Source organism: Eulemur rufifrons, chromosome 24 (genome assembly GCF_041146395.1).
Source record: "Eulemur rufifrons isolate Redbay chromosome 24, OSU_ERuf_1, whole genome shotgun sequence".
In the NCBI taxonomy this organism is placed as follows: domain Eukaryota; kingdom Metazoa; phylum Chordata; class Mammalia; order Primates; family Lemuridae; genus Eulemur; species Eulemur rufifrons.
The window spans coordinates 15,998,622-16,016,475 of NC_091006.1; the positions used below are offsets into that span (position 1 = coordinate 15,998,622).

Below are 17,854 nucleotides of genomic sequence, written 5' to 3' on the forward strand. Positions count from 1 at the left end.
AAAGGGTTTTTTGCTCCTTGAACCAAAAGTCCTGACTAATACACATTCTTCCATATTTCTTTCTGTCCATCCAGGCTGTGTTCCTGAGTCTGGGCTGTGGTTCACCTGAGCCCTGCCCAGGACTGCATTTCTGCACGGCTCTCCTCTTATTGCTCAGTATTGTCTCCACCACAATCCTCTTCACACTTTTCATCATCCTCTTTATAGGCCTCCTTCCCCTCCTATCACTAATCTTTCAATTTCTCCTCCTCACACTTCTCTCTCCTCCCATCGCATACTCCTTCCTTGTCCTTCGTTTCTCTACCCCGACCATCTCCTCTGTTTATGCAGAGATGTCTGCAAGGGTAGTGCCCACCCATGCTTGCTGCTGTTGGTGGTGAGGGAGGGACCCTGCGTCGTCTCTTATGCTGATGTTGGCACAGGGTCCACAGGAGAAGGGGACACTAAGGATGATAACTCCTATTAGGAAGATGATTATTTTTTGGAGATGGGTCTTACTCTGTCACCCAGACTGGAGTGCTGTGGTGCAATCATAGCTCACTATAGCTTTGAACTCCTGGGCTCAAGCGATCCTCCTGCCTCAGCTTCCTGAGTAGCTGGGACTACAGACCCATGCCACCACGCCTATTTTTTTTTTTTTTTTTAAGTTTTTAAAGAAGAGACAGGGTCTCACTATGTTGCCCAGGCTGGTCTCAAATTCCTAGTCTCATGGGATCCTCCCACCTTGGCCTCCCAAAGTGCTGAGATTATAGGCACGAGCCGCTGCACCTGGCCCTATGGGGATGATTATTAAGGGTACTGAAGGCCTGGTGCAGTGGCTCATGCCTGTAATCCCAGCAATTTGGGAGGCTGAGATGGGATCATCGCTTGGGACCAGGAGTTCAAGACTAGCCTGGGCAACACAGCAAGACCTCATATCTCTAAAAACTAAGAATAATTAGCCTGGGATAGTGGTGTGCACCTGTAGTCCCAGCTATTTGGGAGGTTGAGGTGGGAGAATTGCTTGAGCCCAGGAGTTTGGAGTCACAGTGAGCTATGATTGTGTCACTGCACTCTAGCCTGGGTGACAGAGTGAGACCCTGCTTCAAAAAAAAAAAAAAGGTACTGAAGCCTAGTCCAGAAAGATACTCAGACTTGCAACCTGGGTCTGGTACCCCTTCCCCTAACATGTTTTCAGACTTCCTCCCCCAGAAGATCTGAGTTCTTAACCTAAGGCTAAAGTATATGTAACTTGAGGACTAAGTAGCTTTAACTGAGATGTCACCTACCTCTGAGATAAATCAAACAGAAGCCCCACTTCAAACCGATATTCTGGGTCCTTTGCCAGCCTTTATAGCAGTGGTCCCCAACCTTTTGACACCAGCGACAGGTTTTGTGGAAGCCAGTTTTTCCACCAACTGGGGGTGGAGGGGTCGCCGCCTCAGCTCCACCTCAGGTCATCTGGCGCTGGATTCTCATGGGGAGCGCACAACCTGGATCCCTTGCATGCGCAGTTTGCAGTGGAGTTTGCGCTCCTATGAGGGTCTGACGCCACTAGCCTTCTGCTGTGTGGCCTAGTTCCTGGCGGGCTGGGGACCACAGCTTTATAGGTCACTCCCAGGCTCTAACTACATCACTCTCCTGTGCCAGAGGCTCTCCCGCTGGCTTCAGCACCTGCCCTACATCTCCACAACTGTACTCATGAGCATTTCAACCCTACCCCAGCTCTCAAAGGCTCCCCTCCTGGACTCTATCCCTTTCTTCAGTCTCCGAGGACATGTCCCTGAGCGCCAGCCATCCCTTTCCATGCACCAGGCCCTCCTGTGCCCATTAGCCCCTCTGCCACCTTTTTTCAAACTCATTCCCATGGACTCTTGCCCTTCCCCATCCATATTCTCAGATTCCTACTATGGGCTCTAGTCCTTTTCCTAAGATAATCCTCCCCTCACTCCACAACCATCTTAAGATAGTGAGTCTAACTGTGCCCTCAACTCTCCTCGGGTGCTTCCCTGGGCCTGACCCCTTCTCCAGGGCAAGCCCACTCCCCTCCTTCCCTGGCCCTCCTGGGTAATACCTCCAGGATTTGGTAGTGGTCCAGTTTGCTGGCCCAAGTCCGGAACAGATCATGTCTGAATATTCAAACAGTCCAGCTCATATGTGATTTTATTTCTTTATTAATATTTTTAAGTAAATTGACAAATAATTGTATTACACTTACCAACGTTTTATACAATTTGATGTTTTGACATATGTATACAACGTGGAATGATTAAATCAAGCTAATTAACATAACCATCACCTCACTTATTTTTTGTGGTGAGACATCTGAAATTTACTCTGTGGTTTTCATTTTAGCCATTCTGGTGACTGTCTAGCGACGACGGCACATTGTGGTTTTACTCTGCATTTCCTTGATGAGTAATGGCGTTCAACATATTTTCACTTCCTTATTGGCCATTAGGTGGTCTCCTCTTTTAACGTTCTTAGGTCTCTCCTCCTTTTAATTGATCTGTTGTTTTATTAACTTGTAGAATTCTTTACATTTTCTATGTGAGTTCCTTCATTAGATGTACGTAGAGTGAATATTATCTTCCAGTCTGCTTTTTACCTTTTCCATATCTTAATGGCATCATTTGATGAGCAAAACTTTGTACTTTCGATAAAATCTAACTTGACCTTTTCTTTTATGTTTAGTGTCTTTTATGTACTAAGAAATCACTGTCTAACCCAAGGTTGTGACAATAATCTCCTATGTTTTCTTCTAGAAGTCCAATAATCTTTTTTAAACTCATTGTATCCACAGCTGGTTTTCTTGTAATAATTCACTAATAGCAACACTAATGGTAATGATCATAAGAACAATAGCTAATATTTATTGAGCTTACACAATATTCCAGTTACACTTTCAAGGACATGTACCAAACATTTAATTTCCACAATAGCAGTCTTAGGTAGATGTGATTATCCCTATGTACAAATAATGCACATAATGTACATTTGACAATGCACAGAGGTAATAAGCAGTCTGCCCAGTGTCTCACAAGCGGTGGGACAGTGATGAAAATTGGTAGGGTATGTGCCAGGACTAAAGGCTTTCCCACACTTATATTAGCAGGGTTATTCCCTCGAATGAATGTGTAGTGTAATAAAGATGGAATGGTACTGGTAGGCTTCTATGCATCCGTTAAACTAATCTATGCAGTAAAAACTTTTACACTGAGAACGTCATGATTGTTCAGAAAAAGTGATTTCTCTACTCTCCAAATTTGCCTCTAGTATGACTTCTGATATTTTTTAAGCAGAAGAATACTATTGAAGGCTTTCTTATGTTAAACTGTATCATGAATTCTCCTCATGTTGAGGAAGGAATGAATGTAGTTTAGAGGACTTCATACATTCTTTGTACAGTTGTCCCCTTTTATCTGAGGGGGATACGTTCCCAGACTCCTGGTGGATGCCTGAAACCCTGGATAGCAGTACTAGGTTTTTTCCTGCACATATATACTATATACTATGTTTTTTCCTGTACATACATATCTAAAGTTTAATTTATAAATTAGGCACAGTAAGAGATTACCAACAATAACTAATAAAATAGAACAATTATAACAATATACTGCAATAAAATTACGTGAACATAGTCTCTTTCTTAAAATATCTTATTGTAATGTAGATCTTAGTAACCTCAGCATATGATTTTTTTCCCTTTGTTAAGTCAAGAACTTTTACCCTTTCACTTAAAAGCACTGTACGGCTTCTCTTTGGCATATTCGATTTGCCAGCATTACTGCTCTTGCACTTTGGGACTATTAAGCAAAATAAAGGTTACTTGAACACAAGCACTGTGCTACCACGACAATGATAACCAAGACGGCTACTAAGTATTAACGGGGCAGGTAGTGTACAGGGCAGGGTAGTGCACAGGATGGATGTGCTGGACCAAGGGATGATGCACGTCCCCAGCTGGTTGCAGCAGGATAGCATGAGATTTCATCATGCTACTCAGAAGGGCGTGCAATTTAAAACTTACAAATTGTTTATTTCTGTAATTTTCCATTTAATATTTTCAAACTGCGGTTGACCGCAGGTAACTCAAACTGTGGAAAGAAAAACCCCCAGTAAGAGGGGACTACCATATTCAAAAGGTTTTTCAACTGTTTAAAACTCACAAATTGTTTATTTCTGTAATTTTCCATTTAATATTTTCAAACTGCGGTTGACCGCAGGTAACTCAAAGTGTGGAAAGCGAAACCCCTGGTAAGAGGGGACTACCGTATTCAAAAGGTTTTTCAACTGCTTAAAACTCACAAATTGTTTATTTCTGTAATTGTCCATTTAATATTTTCAAAGTGCGCTTGACCACAGGTAACTCAAACTGTGGAAACCGAAACCCCAGGTAACAGGGGATTACTGTATTCAAAAGGTTTTTCAACTGTTTAAAATATCGTATTCAAAAGCTTTTTCAACTGTTTAAAATTTACAAATTGTTTATTTCTGTAATTTTCCATTTAATATTTTCAAACTGCGCTTGACCACAGGTAACTCAAACCGTGGAAAGCGAAACCCCCGGTAAGAGGGGACTACCGTAATTCAAAAGGTTTTTCAACTGCTTAAAACTCACAAATTGTTTATTTCTGTAATTGTCCATTTAATATTTTCAAACTGCGCTTGACCACAGGTGACTCAAACTGTGGAAAGCGAAACTCCAGGTAAGAGAGGATTACTGTATTCAAAAGGTTTTTCAACTGTTTAAAATATCGTATTCAAAAGCTTTTTCAACTGTTTAAAATTTACAAATTGTTTATTTCTGTAATTTTCCATTTAATATTTTCAAACTGCGCTTGACCACAGGTAACTCAAACTGTGGAAAGCGAAACCCCCGGTAAGAGGGGACTACCATATGCAAAAGGTTTTTCAACTGTTTAAAACTTACAAATTGTTTATTTCTGTAATTGTCCATTTAATATTTTCAAACTGCGCTTGACCACAGGTAACTCAAACTGTGGAAAGCGAAACCCCAGGTAAGAGGGGATTACTGTATTCAAAAGGTTTTTCAACTGTTTAAAATATCATATTCAAAAGCTTTTTCAACTGTTTAAAATTTACAAATTATTTATTTCTGTAATTTTCCATTTAATATTTTCAAACTGCGGTTGACCGCAGGTAACTCAAACTGTGGAAAGTGAAATCCCCGGTAAGAGGGAACTACCATATTCAAAAGGTTTTTCAACTGTTTAAAACTTACAAATTGTTTATTTCTGTAATTTTCTATTTAATATTTTCAAACTGCAGTTGACCACAGGTAACTCAAACTGTGGAAAATGAAACCCCCGGTAAGAGGGGACTATCGTGTTCAAAAGGTTTTTCAACTGTTTAAAATTTACAAATTGTTTATTTCTGTAATTTTCCATTTAATATTTTCAAACTGTGGTTGACCGCAGGTAACTCAAACTGTGGAAAGCGAAACCCCCAATAAGAGGGGACTACCGTATTCAAAAGGTTTTCAACTCTTATGAGTCCTCTGATGTTCTCTAAAATAGCTCAGACTATTAAATGTCTTTCCACATTCCTTACACTCATAGGTTTTGGCATGAGTTTTCAGATGCTGTGTCAGCTGATGACCATGGCTAAAGGACTTCCCACATTCTTTACATCCATAGGGTTTCTCCCCTGTATGAATTCTCTCATGTTTAACAAGGCTTGACCCATAAATAAAGGCCTTCCCACATTCCTTACATTTATAAGGGGTTTCACCAGTGTGAATTCTCTCATGTTGAGTAAGGTGATAGCCGCAATTAAAGGCCTTCCCACATTCGGTACATTTATAGGGCTTCTCACCGGTATGAATTCTCTCATGCTTAACCAGGCTTGAACCCCAACGAAAGGCCTTCCCACACTCCTTACATTCATGAGGTTTCTCACCAGTATGAATTTTCTGATGTTGAGTAAGATAATTGACTCGAGTAAAGGCCTTCCCACACTCTTGACATTCATAGGGTTTCTCACCTGTGTGAATTCGCTTATGTTGAATGAGGCTTGAACCACAAATAAAGGCCTTCCCACAGTCTTTACATTCATAAGGTTTCTCCCCACTATGAATTCTCTTATGTTGAATAAGTTTATACACACGACTAAAGGTTTTCCCACAGTCTTTACATTCATAGTCTTTCTCACCAGTATGAAATCTCTGATGCTGAGTGAGTTCATCACCACGTCTAAAGGCTTTTCCACAGTCTTTGCATTCATAGGGTTTTTCACCAGTATGAATTCTCTTATGAATAACGAGGCTTGAGCCCCATCGAAAGGCCTTCCCACAGTCTTTACACTCATAAGGCTTCTCACCAGTATGAATTTTCTGATGTTGAGTAAGCTGATTACCCCAGCGAAAGGCTTTCTTACATTCTTTACACTGATAAGGTTTCTCGCCAGTATGAATTTTCTGATGTTGACTAAGTTGATAGCCACGACTAAAGGCCTTCCCACATTCCTTACATTCAAAGGTACTATCCTTAATTTGAATTCTATGATGTGATCGAGTAAGTGTACCTTCTCTATTAGGCCTCCTTTCATAGGTGACTACCATTTGATTGATATATCTCACTCGAGGGCGTGGTGGTCCTTCAGGTGTACCTTCACTCATCCGGTTAAGGCTATGGGATTTACTTTTTCCATCAAGGCTTTCTTTCCTTTTGGGAAAATTTCTTTCACGAATATTCATTCCTGTAGCTAAACCCTCAGTGTCATATGATGATGACTCCAAATCTGGAAAAAAATAACATATTTTGTTTCCTTTAAGGGGAAACAAAAACAAACAAATCTAGCCACAAACCAAAAACTTGTCAAGTAGAAATAAAAAGTCTCCAGTAGAATAAATGTGAATCACCTAGGGCTCTTGTTAAAATGTAGATTTTACTTCTGGCACCACATACTTAATTGAGGATACACTAGAGGCATTCGTTCTAAAGTCAAACATGAAAAAGGTCCCAAATATTAGTTTATTATTTCCTACCAGCTGACACAATTAACCAAAAAATATTAGAGGGATAAATCTCAAAACTTAAGATGAAAATAAATATAATCTGTAGGTGATGTGATGACATTCCTGGAAAACTCAAGAAAATAAAACATATAACTACTGTAAAAAAATAAGAATATTCTGAAACTGAAATATGAACATGTTAGTAATATAATTAAAGTAATTCTGAGCCTGAGCAAGAGCAAGACCCCATCTCTACAAAAAATAGAAAACATTAGCTGGCCCTGGTGGTGCACACCTGTAAGTCCCAGCTACTCAGGAGGCTCAGGCAGGAGGATCACTTGAGCTCAGGAGCGTGAGGTTGCAGTGAGCTATGACGACACCACTGCACTGTCCTGGACAACAGAGTGAGACCCTGTCTCCTCTCCAACCAAGAAAAAAAAAAAAAGTAATTCTGAATAAAAGCAACATAATAGATAATGGGCAAGACTTAATTTAACAAAAAATGTGAAAAAGTTTAGAAGAGCTATGAGGAAAACTTTAGAAAAACTTGAGCATTAATAAGGTTGTTAATTACAAAGGACTGGAGAACGTTTAAATCTATGAGCTCATAATGATGCCAAAAAATGTTAAATGGCTAACTTTGGAGTATGCTAGGAAACCAGCCCTTTATTATAAAAACATCATTAAAGAAAAAGAACAAAGTTTTTATCCTTTTTATCCAATATGAACAGCTACTGCATAAGCAATTAGTAGATAGAGCAAAGCTTCTCTTTAAATCATGACAGCTAATAAATGAAGCAATGACAGACTAGCACCATTTTGAACCTCCAATGAAATGATGAATGTAGGCACTGGGTGTCAATGACTGCTAACAGCACAAGAAAGCCATAACCAGATATTAGGTGCTTCATGATGGAAGAACATAACAGCACCCAGGAAGCAGTATTGCCAAGACCTAGATAAAAGAAAAAAGCACTTAAAACTAGGATAACAACCAACTTTCAGGAACTACAAAGGGCAGAGGATCATGTTATCTATTTCCTTAACTACTTAATGCATGGTCCACAGACCAGTAGCATCAGCAACACATGTAACAGGGGTGAAATATGAGAAGAAAAACAAGGTGAGACGGAAATGGGGTGAAGATCAAGTCTATGGTGAGAGCTCTCCTTTTTCTTTCCTAAAGGCTTTGGGCCAGAACTTTTGTAGGGAGCTTTCTAAACAATTAAGGGGTGTTCCTGCTCCCTGCCCAGCTGGGTTATTCTTTGTAAGAATGGCTTGCTGTTGCCAGACTGGTTCTCACTGTCATTGGTTCTCACTCTTCTTGTCTTTTTCCCTCATGATCAAGGCTTTCTTTCCTTGGCTTCCATAAGACAGACATGTCTGGCTTAGAAATGAAAGGCTATGCTTTCAAAACAAAAAAGAAATGCCACATGATGTGGAACTTTTTAAATTGAGCATTAGTCAAATTTGTGAAACCCTAAAAATCAAAATGATAGTGATAAAGACTTCATAAAGAGAAAGGATTAAAGAACAAACAAGAAACCAGATAGGTAAGGAAAAGGTCTTATTTTAAATTTCTGTAGGAATTATACCCAGAGGCAAGTACAAAATGGTAGTTTGGAGATGGATTCTGGGAGCCAGAATTCTTGGATTCAATTCTTGCTTCTGCCTCCTGTAACTAAATCACTTTGTGCCTCAGTATACCCACCTCTAACTAGACAATGATTGCGCCTATTTCATAAACTTGTGAGAATTAAATGTATTTATATACACACACAGACACACACACACACACACACACAGTGCTTAGAACAGAGCATGGCACAGTGTAAGCATAATATTAGCTACTAATATTATTGTTTTGCTAGGAGAAAAATAAAAAATTTCCTGAGACACGAAATATTGTCATTCAATGTTATTTTTTTAAATTTTTTATTTTATTTTTTTAGAATCCTGCTCCTCAGATTGAACATTCAATGTTTAACTCAAAGTTCATAGATTGTAAGTGTCAACTTCACTTCAGGTATGACGTGTAAGAATTGAAATATGCTCACTTTGGTTTTATACAAAATCTGTTTGTCCAATTCATTCTACTTCAAACACACAAGCTGGTTTAATGGAACGAATCAGAGTGATGTGTCCAGATGTTTTCCCTAACGGTGAGTCCCCAAAATACCACAGATCATCAATAGGATTTGGATATAAACATAATATCATAGGATGAAGCTTGGTTTCTTTGACGATGGTTGTGAAATAAATATCCCAGAATTCCAATTCATTCCTTGGTCATTAAGGAAGAGAGATGATGACAGGGAGGGCCAGATAAAGGTGGAAAGATAACTAATGGATGGGAGATGAAGGTGTGTAATGCCCATTTCCATACTGGGAACAGGAAGAAGGAATTCAATGAGTTTCTTGACAGATGGGCCAGAATTCACAGTGGAGAGCTGATGTTCCAGGAAGCAGAGTCTAAGTTATTTGAGGCACATAACTTACCCAGTGAGACCAAGTTACTGTAGTTCTCCAACATCACATCCCAGTACAGGTCCCGCTGAGCAGAGGTCAGATAGGCCCATTCCTCCTGAGAGAAGTCTATGGCTACATCAGAGAATGTCACCGAACCCTGAAAACATAAAAATCCACATACTCCTGATGAAACGAAACAGTTTCAAGATGAAGGAAAGAAGACAAAAGGCTACCATCTGGGTAGGGAAGAATACAGTGAGTAGACCAAATGCCTGTGATATGGGTAGGGGGCAGTAAGGGGGCAACATCTTAACTGTGACTGACGCAGAATACCTACAAATTACTGAAGAGCCCTACTGCTGCACAGAAAATAATCTGCACTGTGTGGCATTCTTAATTATTCAAACTTGTCAGGAAGTGGATAAAACAATCATTTCCTTTTGTTTATAAGCACAGAGTCTGCTACACGCCTGCCTTGTAAATTCTCAACAAGTACAGATTCCTATAGCATTCTTTGTTTTTCTGAAGGGAAAAGAAAATCCTGAGATTTTTGTTTGTTTAATATATTTTATTTTAGAAAATAAGTTTTGCAGGTTTGACTATTTTCAAGCCTCAAGTTCATCAATGTGGCAAATTACACTTGAAGCAGTCTTCCTTTGTAATGACAAAAGCATGTTCTAATTCCATCATACAGACAAGTCAGACTTAGTCTATTAAATACTTAGGTTGATCAAAGCATCTAAGGTTATCCCTGACTGTGGAGGTATAAGATCACCTACTGCTTCCATACCAGAAGATCCTTATGTTTGTTACTATCCACAACTCCTGCCTTTCCCCTGTTCATGACTGAGAGGATGTTGGTGTCAAATGATTCAGAATCACACAGAGGTCTGGCAGGTTCATTCAACAATAAAATTTATCCCCCAGTTTCTCTGGCAAGAACATGGTCTCTGTCCATAGGCCCTAATCACAACCCTATCCAATTCTAAAAGCCCCATAATGCTTGAGATCTCACCACACACTGAGACCAATAAATAGGAACATTTCCTTTTATCTAGCTAGATAACACTATCAGTGGAAAATTTATTTTCTCATGCCGTCAAATAGGATCAACATATCTAACTCATCAAACCACAGACTTGACTTAAATATTTCCCTCAAGGGACTTTGTTCCTTCATTGTTCCAACATTACTCTTGACAAAAAAGTGAGCAAATAGGTAACACTGAATAATGTGCTCAATGATTAAGTAAACATTATCCAAAAAATAGACATCAGGCTATATGGCATTATCATTCACTGGAATAGAAAGAAATGGGAAGTAGGTAATTAGATGGGGCTTGACTAGGTAGAAGGCTTTGGATAATTCACAAAAATGTCCATAAAACCCAAAAATCACATTTCAAGAAGGAAAGAGAAATACACACTTACCTGGGCCATGGTTTCAGAATTCAAGTATTGATCAGTCTTCTTGGAGTTTCCTTACAGAAGACAAAAATTCCAAGAGTCCAGAGCTAGGGATGGAAAAAAAAAAGACATTAAAACCAGGTGCAGCTTGGGTTCCCAAAATGACTTAATATGACTTTTTGCTCCTCCATCTTGGCTTCCCAACACAAACATGACACATGTGGGGAAGATTAACAGGATTCTGGATAAAACCAAACTCCCTCCTAACACCCCAGGAAGCCCAGCTGCGTATAGCAGAGGGGCTTTCTTCTCCCTTTTTTGCCTTGATGACATACCCAGACACTTCAGCAGGATGATTTCTGGCCAGTTACCTAATGGGAGTTGGGGGAAGGGATGTAGTAAAGAATTTGGACTTGTCCAAAAAGAGGTCTGGCCTTGCCCTCAGCTTCTGAGAAGTAATCCACATCATACCTGACAGGAATGTCTTTGTTTCTGGCCACACCAGAAAGACCAACCAGGTGATTCAGGCTGGGGGCTTTGGGTCATGCAGTTATCAGTTGATCTGGAGACTGAAATTAACCACATAGACAATCAATCAATCAATCAATCATGCTTGTGTGTTGACACCCCAATAAAAACTTTGGACATCAGAACTTGGGTACGCTTCCCTAGTTGCCAACAGTTAGTGCTTATTGTCATACATCACACAGCAGAGTAACGAGTCCTGATTCCACAGGGAGAAGACACCAAAAACTCCATGTCTGGAACCCTTCCTGACTTTAACTTATGTGCTTCTTTCCTTGGCTGATGTTAATCTATACGCTTTCCCTGTAAGAGACTATAACCATAACATCTCTCAGTGAGGGTTCTGTGAGTCCTTCTAGTGAACTGTTGAACCTGAGGGTAGTTTGGGGAACCCCTCAAACAAGCAGCTGTTGTTAAAGTGAGGGTGGTCTTGTGTAGAGATGGTACCCTAAAATCTTGCAGATTAGCTACCTGTGTGCAGAGGGGACTGTGATTTGGATCTGAGAATGGGTGCTTAGAATGTTTAGTCTCATTCTGAGCATATCCTGGTCCCTCCAGATAACCTTTCAGGGTGAAGAGTGACTGTATCACCCAAACTTGGACCTCTTCTTGCCTCTAGAGCAGATGATGTTACTCGAAACATGGCAGATGGACAGAGTGGAAAAGGAATTGCTCTGGCTGTGTTCAGTACCCTTAAGTCCAGAAAAGCTGACTGCATAATTCCATGTAGAATATCAAAGTAAAAAAGTAAATGGTAACCAAATTCTAAGTTGGAAGAAATACTTAAAGACATGAGACATATTTCAGACACACCGTAAGTAGAAAAGTTAGCTTACCAAAACAGGATATGTTTGTAAATTTCTATATGACTATAAATGTTAATATCTATATATACACATATACATGGATATATATGGAAAGAGGAAGAGAGGGAGGGAGGGAAGGAGGGAGTAAGAGAGGGAGGGGGACACAGACGGACATACACATCCTGACAAACCAACCATATGATATCAATAGAAAGAAAACAGATATAAAAACAGAAATAGAGAAACAGAAAGAAACAGTCTGGGAAGTTGTATTTCCCTTACGTAGAAAACATACTGAGTCTGAAACTGCTATCCGTAAGCCTGTTCACAGTACTGGTCCTTGGCATCTGGGAACCAGACTCCAGAGTGTTCTCACTATTCCTTAAAATATAAGAGGGACTCGCAGTGCCTCAACTGCTTGTATAAATAACGTGGTTTATGCTGAATACTTGCTTTCCTCTGAGAGTCCAGAAGTTCAGATTGTGCTATGCAACTGAATGAACCTTGATAAAAACCTTGCACCACCAGACTTTGGTGAGCTTCCCTAGTAGACAACATTGAACAGGTGTTGTCTTAATGCATTGCTGGATGAATGAAGCACATCTTGTGTGATTTCACTGATAAAGGACTGAGAATGTTCCATTTATGTGATGAATTAAAACAATAAAAAAACAAAACAAAACAAAAAAAAGGACTGAAAATGATTGAGCCTGGTTTCCTCCCAACTTGTCCCATGCTACGAAATCTGTTGATTTTGCTTTGTATCCTTTCACTGGAATAAATCAGTCATGAATAGGACTAGATGTTGAGTCCTTTGACTCCATGTGGAGAATCACTGAATCTGATGGGATTCTGTGGGACTCTGACACATCTTTTTATGTTGATTTTCTTGCTTTTAAGTATACCTTACTAGATGTTTTAACAGCCTTCCATTGCCTTAACATACATAAGTGTATATGTATTTAACTTAAATTTATTCAGAGGCAGACTTTCAAAAGACAGGGAATATTTCTTTTTTCTTTTTTTTTTTTTTTTTTTTTTGAGACAGAGTCTCCCTCTGTTGCCTAGGCTAGAGTGAGTGCCGTGGCGTCAGCCTAGCTCACAGCAACCTCAAACTCCTAGGCTCAAGCAATCCTCCTGTCTCAGCCTCCCGAGTAGCTGGGACTACAGGCATGCACCACCATGCCCGGCTAATTTTTTCTATATATATTTTAGCTATCCATATAATTTCTTTCTATTTTTAGTAGAGATGGGGTCTCGCTCTTGCTCAGGCTGGTCTCGAACTCCTGAGCTCAAACGATCCGCCCACCTCGGCCTCCCAGAGTGCTAGGATTACAGGCGTGAGCCACCGCGCCCGGCCCTTTTTTCTTTTTTATCATAAAAAAATCTACTCCTGACCTTGTGGAAAAAGCTCAGAATACATGAACTTTTTTTTTTTTTGAGACAGAGTCTCACTCTGTTGCCCTGGCTATAGTGCCATGGTGTCATCCTAGCTCACAGCAACCTCAAACTCCTGGGCTCAAGCGATCCTCCTGAGTAACTGAGATTACAGGCACGTATCACCTGTGCCCGGCTAATTTTTTTCTATTTTTAGTAGAGATGGGGGTCTTGCTCTTGCTCAGGCTGGTCTCGAACTCCTAAGCTCAAGCAATCCTCCCAACTCGGCTTCCCAGAGTGCTAGGATTATAAGCATGAGCCACCGTGCCTGGCCTACATAAATTTTTTGGAAGTTACTGAATAAATTCCTTTTGTTTCCTTTCACTTCCCAAAATCTAAACCAATTCTCTGACGCTCACATATGTTGGAGCACTGACTGGCCAAAATGGATAAAATTCCAAGCGATGTCTTGTAGATACTGACAGTGATCTTGAGGCTGCTTCTTTTTATGTCTTAATGAGAGAGTGAATTTTACTTGTGCACTTGTCCTTTTAGCCATGAGGGCCTGCAGACATTTGTTAAATCATCCTACCTGGTAAGTCTTCACTTGGCACCAAACATTATTAGAAAAAAATACATAAAGGTATAAAACTTAGAAAATAAATCCCATTGATCTCAATGAAGAGCCAGTGCATTCAGAATTAATTGATCATGACCTGACCTCACTGGCTGTTCCCAGAATAATGTCCTAGCACCTCTCAGGGCACATCACCTGGAATTCTCCACAGGTCTTGATCAAAGGCTGCCTTGAGCTGCTTCTATTTAGAGTTTCCCTTCCTTGCTGGGTTATAAACAATGTATAGGTAGCAGCTGTGTCACTTTAGTCTTACTTCATTCCAAGTACTAATATCACAGGGTCTGGCATACGCATAGCACTTAATGATTTGACTCAAAATTCCACTTTTTGGAATTTTTCCAAAAGAAACAGCTATGGTAGTATACACATGTATTTCAAAGAATGTTCATAATAATTTTTTTTTCTGGAAAAGGTTGTTTTTTCTAAACTGAGATAAATGTAGATTAACATGTAGTTATAAAAAGTAACAGAGTGATTCTTTGTACCCTTTGCCTGATTTACACCAATTGTGATACCTTGAAAAATTATAGAAAAATATTACAACCAGGACAGTGATACAACCCATTGATCCTGTCCAGATTTTCCAGTGAATAATGCTTAAAAATGAAAAAATTAGAAATAGAAGTACCTCACAGTAGAGGACATATAAATAAATCATGGTCTGCTACATAATGAAATAGAATACATTTACAACTAATAATATTGATTCATATTATTGAGAAAGAATTTATGATAAAATACCAAGAAGGTAGGTTTAAAAAAGTATATACATAATTTGAATGGAGATGTTTTGCTGAAATGAACACAGGCTCTGTGGTCTTTCAGGATGTGAATCTGAGCTCTGATAGTTACTAACTTCACAGTGTCTGTTTCTTCCCTGGTAAAATTGGGATAAAAATACTATAAGGTATGACTGTCTTAATTTATAAAGATAATCTTTCTAAAACATGCAGTAATATGTAAGTTATTTTAATATAATTTAGCTCTTATTATTGATGATCAGTAACATTACACATCTCTTAATCCATTTTTATAAAAGAATCTCAAGTTTATTTTTCTTACACTAAAATACATGCTTCTCAAACCATATAAACATGACTGCTAACTAAAAACAACTTTCAGAACCTGATGTTAAGAATGAAATTCTCTTTAAATGGCAAAAATAGCAAAAAAGATTCTAAGAAACTTAAGAGGAAATGTTCCCTCTCCACTAGCAACTAGGGGAACAGAGACGTGATTCTGCATAAGAAATCTAACTTAATGAATCTAACCAGCAAAGATGCCAATTTGAGAACACCAGCAAGAGTCTGAGTCATGTGTTCTATGTGAAATGGGAGATATTTGTGAACATTTTAAACTATTGCCATCTTATTCTTTTTCTTGTATCTTGGAAATGTTACTTATATAGGCCATGTATGTTACTTGTATATATAACCTTGCTAATGTTATTTGGAAAGTTCGTACTTGTAAGGCACCCAGTGATTCCTGTAGTGTTCATCAGTGATTACTGCCACGTCCTGTGAAACAAACATTAAAATCTCAGTATCTCTAATTCTAAAAGGCTGTCTTTCTTGATAATTTGTTGCCATGGATTAGATTCAATTATGGTATCTTTAATCCTATAAGGTAGAAATATTTGAGAGATATTGCAAAGCAAGACAAAGATCACTGGCATGCCCTTCCCCTCCCAACATGCACACAGGTATAATGTGACCCATGGCTAGGTTGGAGTCCTTTAATGAACTAAGATTTGGAGAATCTTTGGCTTTTTTGTATGATAATCTGCAAGACTCAATGCTCCAGAAACAAAACACACACATGCTTAGAGGCAAAGAGGAGGACTAGAAACATACATACCAAAATGTTAACAGTAATTATCTCTGGATGATATAATTATGGGTAATTTAGAGATTCTTCTCTAAGAGCTCTTTAGGGACTGATTCCCCCCCATCCCCATGCAGGGCTACATTAATCTTACTATAAGAAATAGAACAAGAGAGTCCAAAATTAAATAATTAACAAACAAAAAGGACCATAGTGATGGGGGAGGAGGTATATGGTTGTCATTCAGGAAACTCTGAACGGATAGGCCTGTGGTAGGCAAAATCACTGCCTCTCAAATATGGCCATATGGTAATTCTGGCACCTGGGAATATGTTACCTTACATGGCAAAGCGGAATTAAGTTTACAGATGTAGGGGGGCAAGGGGAATATACGTAACCTAAACTTTTGTACCCCCACAAGATGCTGAAATAAAAAAAAAAAAGTTTGCAGATGGACTCAAAATTGCTAATCAGTTGACTTTAAGATAGGAAAGATTATCCTGAATTAACCCATTGGGCCCAATGTAATTACCAGGGTCCTTAAAATTAGAAGAAGAAGGTCAGAAGACAAGACAGGTTTGAAGACAGAAGCTAGGATAGAGTGACGCAACACAAAAAGCACTTGTCTTTGCTGGCTTTGATGATGGAAGAAGGGGTCATGAACCAAGGTGCGTGGGCAGCATCTAGGAACTGGGAAAGGCAAGGAAATAGGATGTTTCTGGGAGTCCCCAAGCAGGAACACCTCCTAGAGCCCTACCGGCACCCTGGTTTTAGCCCAGTGAGATGCACTTCAGACTTCTGACCTCTAAGACTATAAGATAATACATTTGTGTTCTGTCAAGCCAATAAATCTGTGGTGATTTGTTACAGCTTCACATGGAAACTGACACAAGGCCTAATAGTGAAAAAAAATGAAGAAGTATCACCTTCCTGCTCCGGAACATCCTTTCACTGTGTCTTATAGTAGTAATATAATCCAACCCTTGATATTACAACGCATATATGATATGTATATATTTATGCATTTTAAAATATATTTTATGGGCTTACAAATATATATTTTTTACATATTTATGAGTTTTCAACCATGGTTCCTGATTCGTAACTCCTATCATCCTTGTTATAGTCTTTTGCTATAATGTTGGGGCACTTTAGGCCTCACAAGCAGGCTTCAAGAAAAAGAATTTCTTCTGACCTTCTCCTCTCCTTTTACCTGATTTTAATCTGATTGTGGGTCATAAGAGCCTCATTCCAAAGAGAGTCCTGTCCTGGACCCTGAAGCAAGGAATGCTGCACAGAGAGGCCAAAAGTAATCTGAACGGACAAGCCAGGATGGGCGTTTCCCCACTCCTTCTATTAATATTAGATTACATCCTTTTTGTCCAATCACATTTCAACACAGTTGTCCATGCTTCACTCATGTCTATCTAATGAAGGTACCATAACAGGCCCCAGAAGACAGGGTTTGGGGAACTTCTGGATAGCTGAACACATGGAGGCTGACAGGGAAGTGAACAAGAACTCATCCATGTGCCAGGAAGGTGGTGCACCGCAACTCCACAGAGACAGAAGCTCCTGTGCTCAGGCCCCTTCCAGACCTTGCCCTATGTATCTCTTCACTTAGTTGCTTATTTGTATCCTTCAGGATTATGGTCCCCAACCCCTGGGCTGCGGCCTCCTACCACTCAGTGGCCTGTTAGGAAACAAGCCACCCATCACCCCCTGAGCTCCACACCCTCCACCATGACACCTCCCCCTGCACCCCCACCCACCCCTGGTCCATGGAAAAATTGTCTTCCATGAAATGGGTTCCCGGTACCAAAAGGGTTTGGGACTGCTGCTTTAGAATATC

The 17,854-nt window shown here is 39.6% G+C and overlaps 1 protein-coding gene across 1 annotated transcript in view; it reads right to left on the reverse strand.

Moving 5' to 3' along the window:
- Positions 1 to 5,482: 5,482 nt before the first annotated feature.
- The window catches only part of ZNF331 (zinc finger protein 331), a 40,222-nt gene continuing 27,850 nt past the window's right edge, over positions 5,483 to 17,854 (reverse strand). The window contains exons 6-9 of the mRNA XM_069457696.1: positions 11,305 to 11,402; positions 10,858 to 10,940; positions 9,458 to 9,584; positions 5,483 to 6,741 (exon numbers count right to left, since the gene is read on the reverse strand). Coding sequence (XP_069313797.1) covers positions 5,483 to 6,741; positions 9,458 to 9,584; positions 10,858 to 10,866 — 1,395 coding nt within the window. The 5' untranslated portion in view covers positions 10,867 to 10,940; positions 11,305 to 11,402. The remainder of the gene's footprint in view (positions 6,742 to 9,457; positions 9,585 to 10,857; positions 10,941 to 11,304; positions 11,403 to 17,854) is intronic.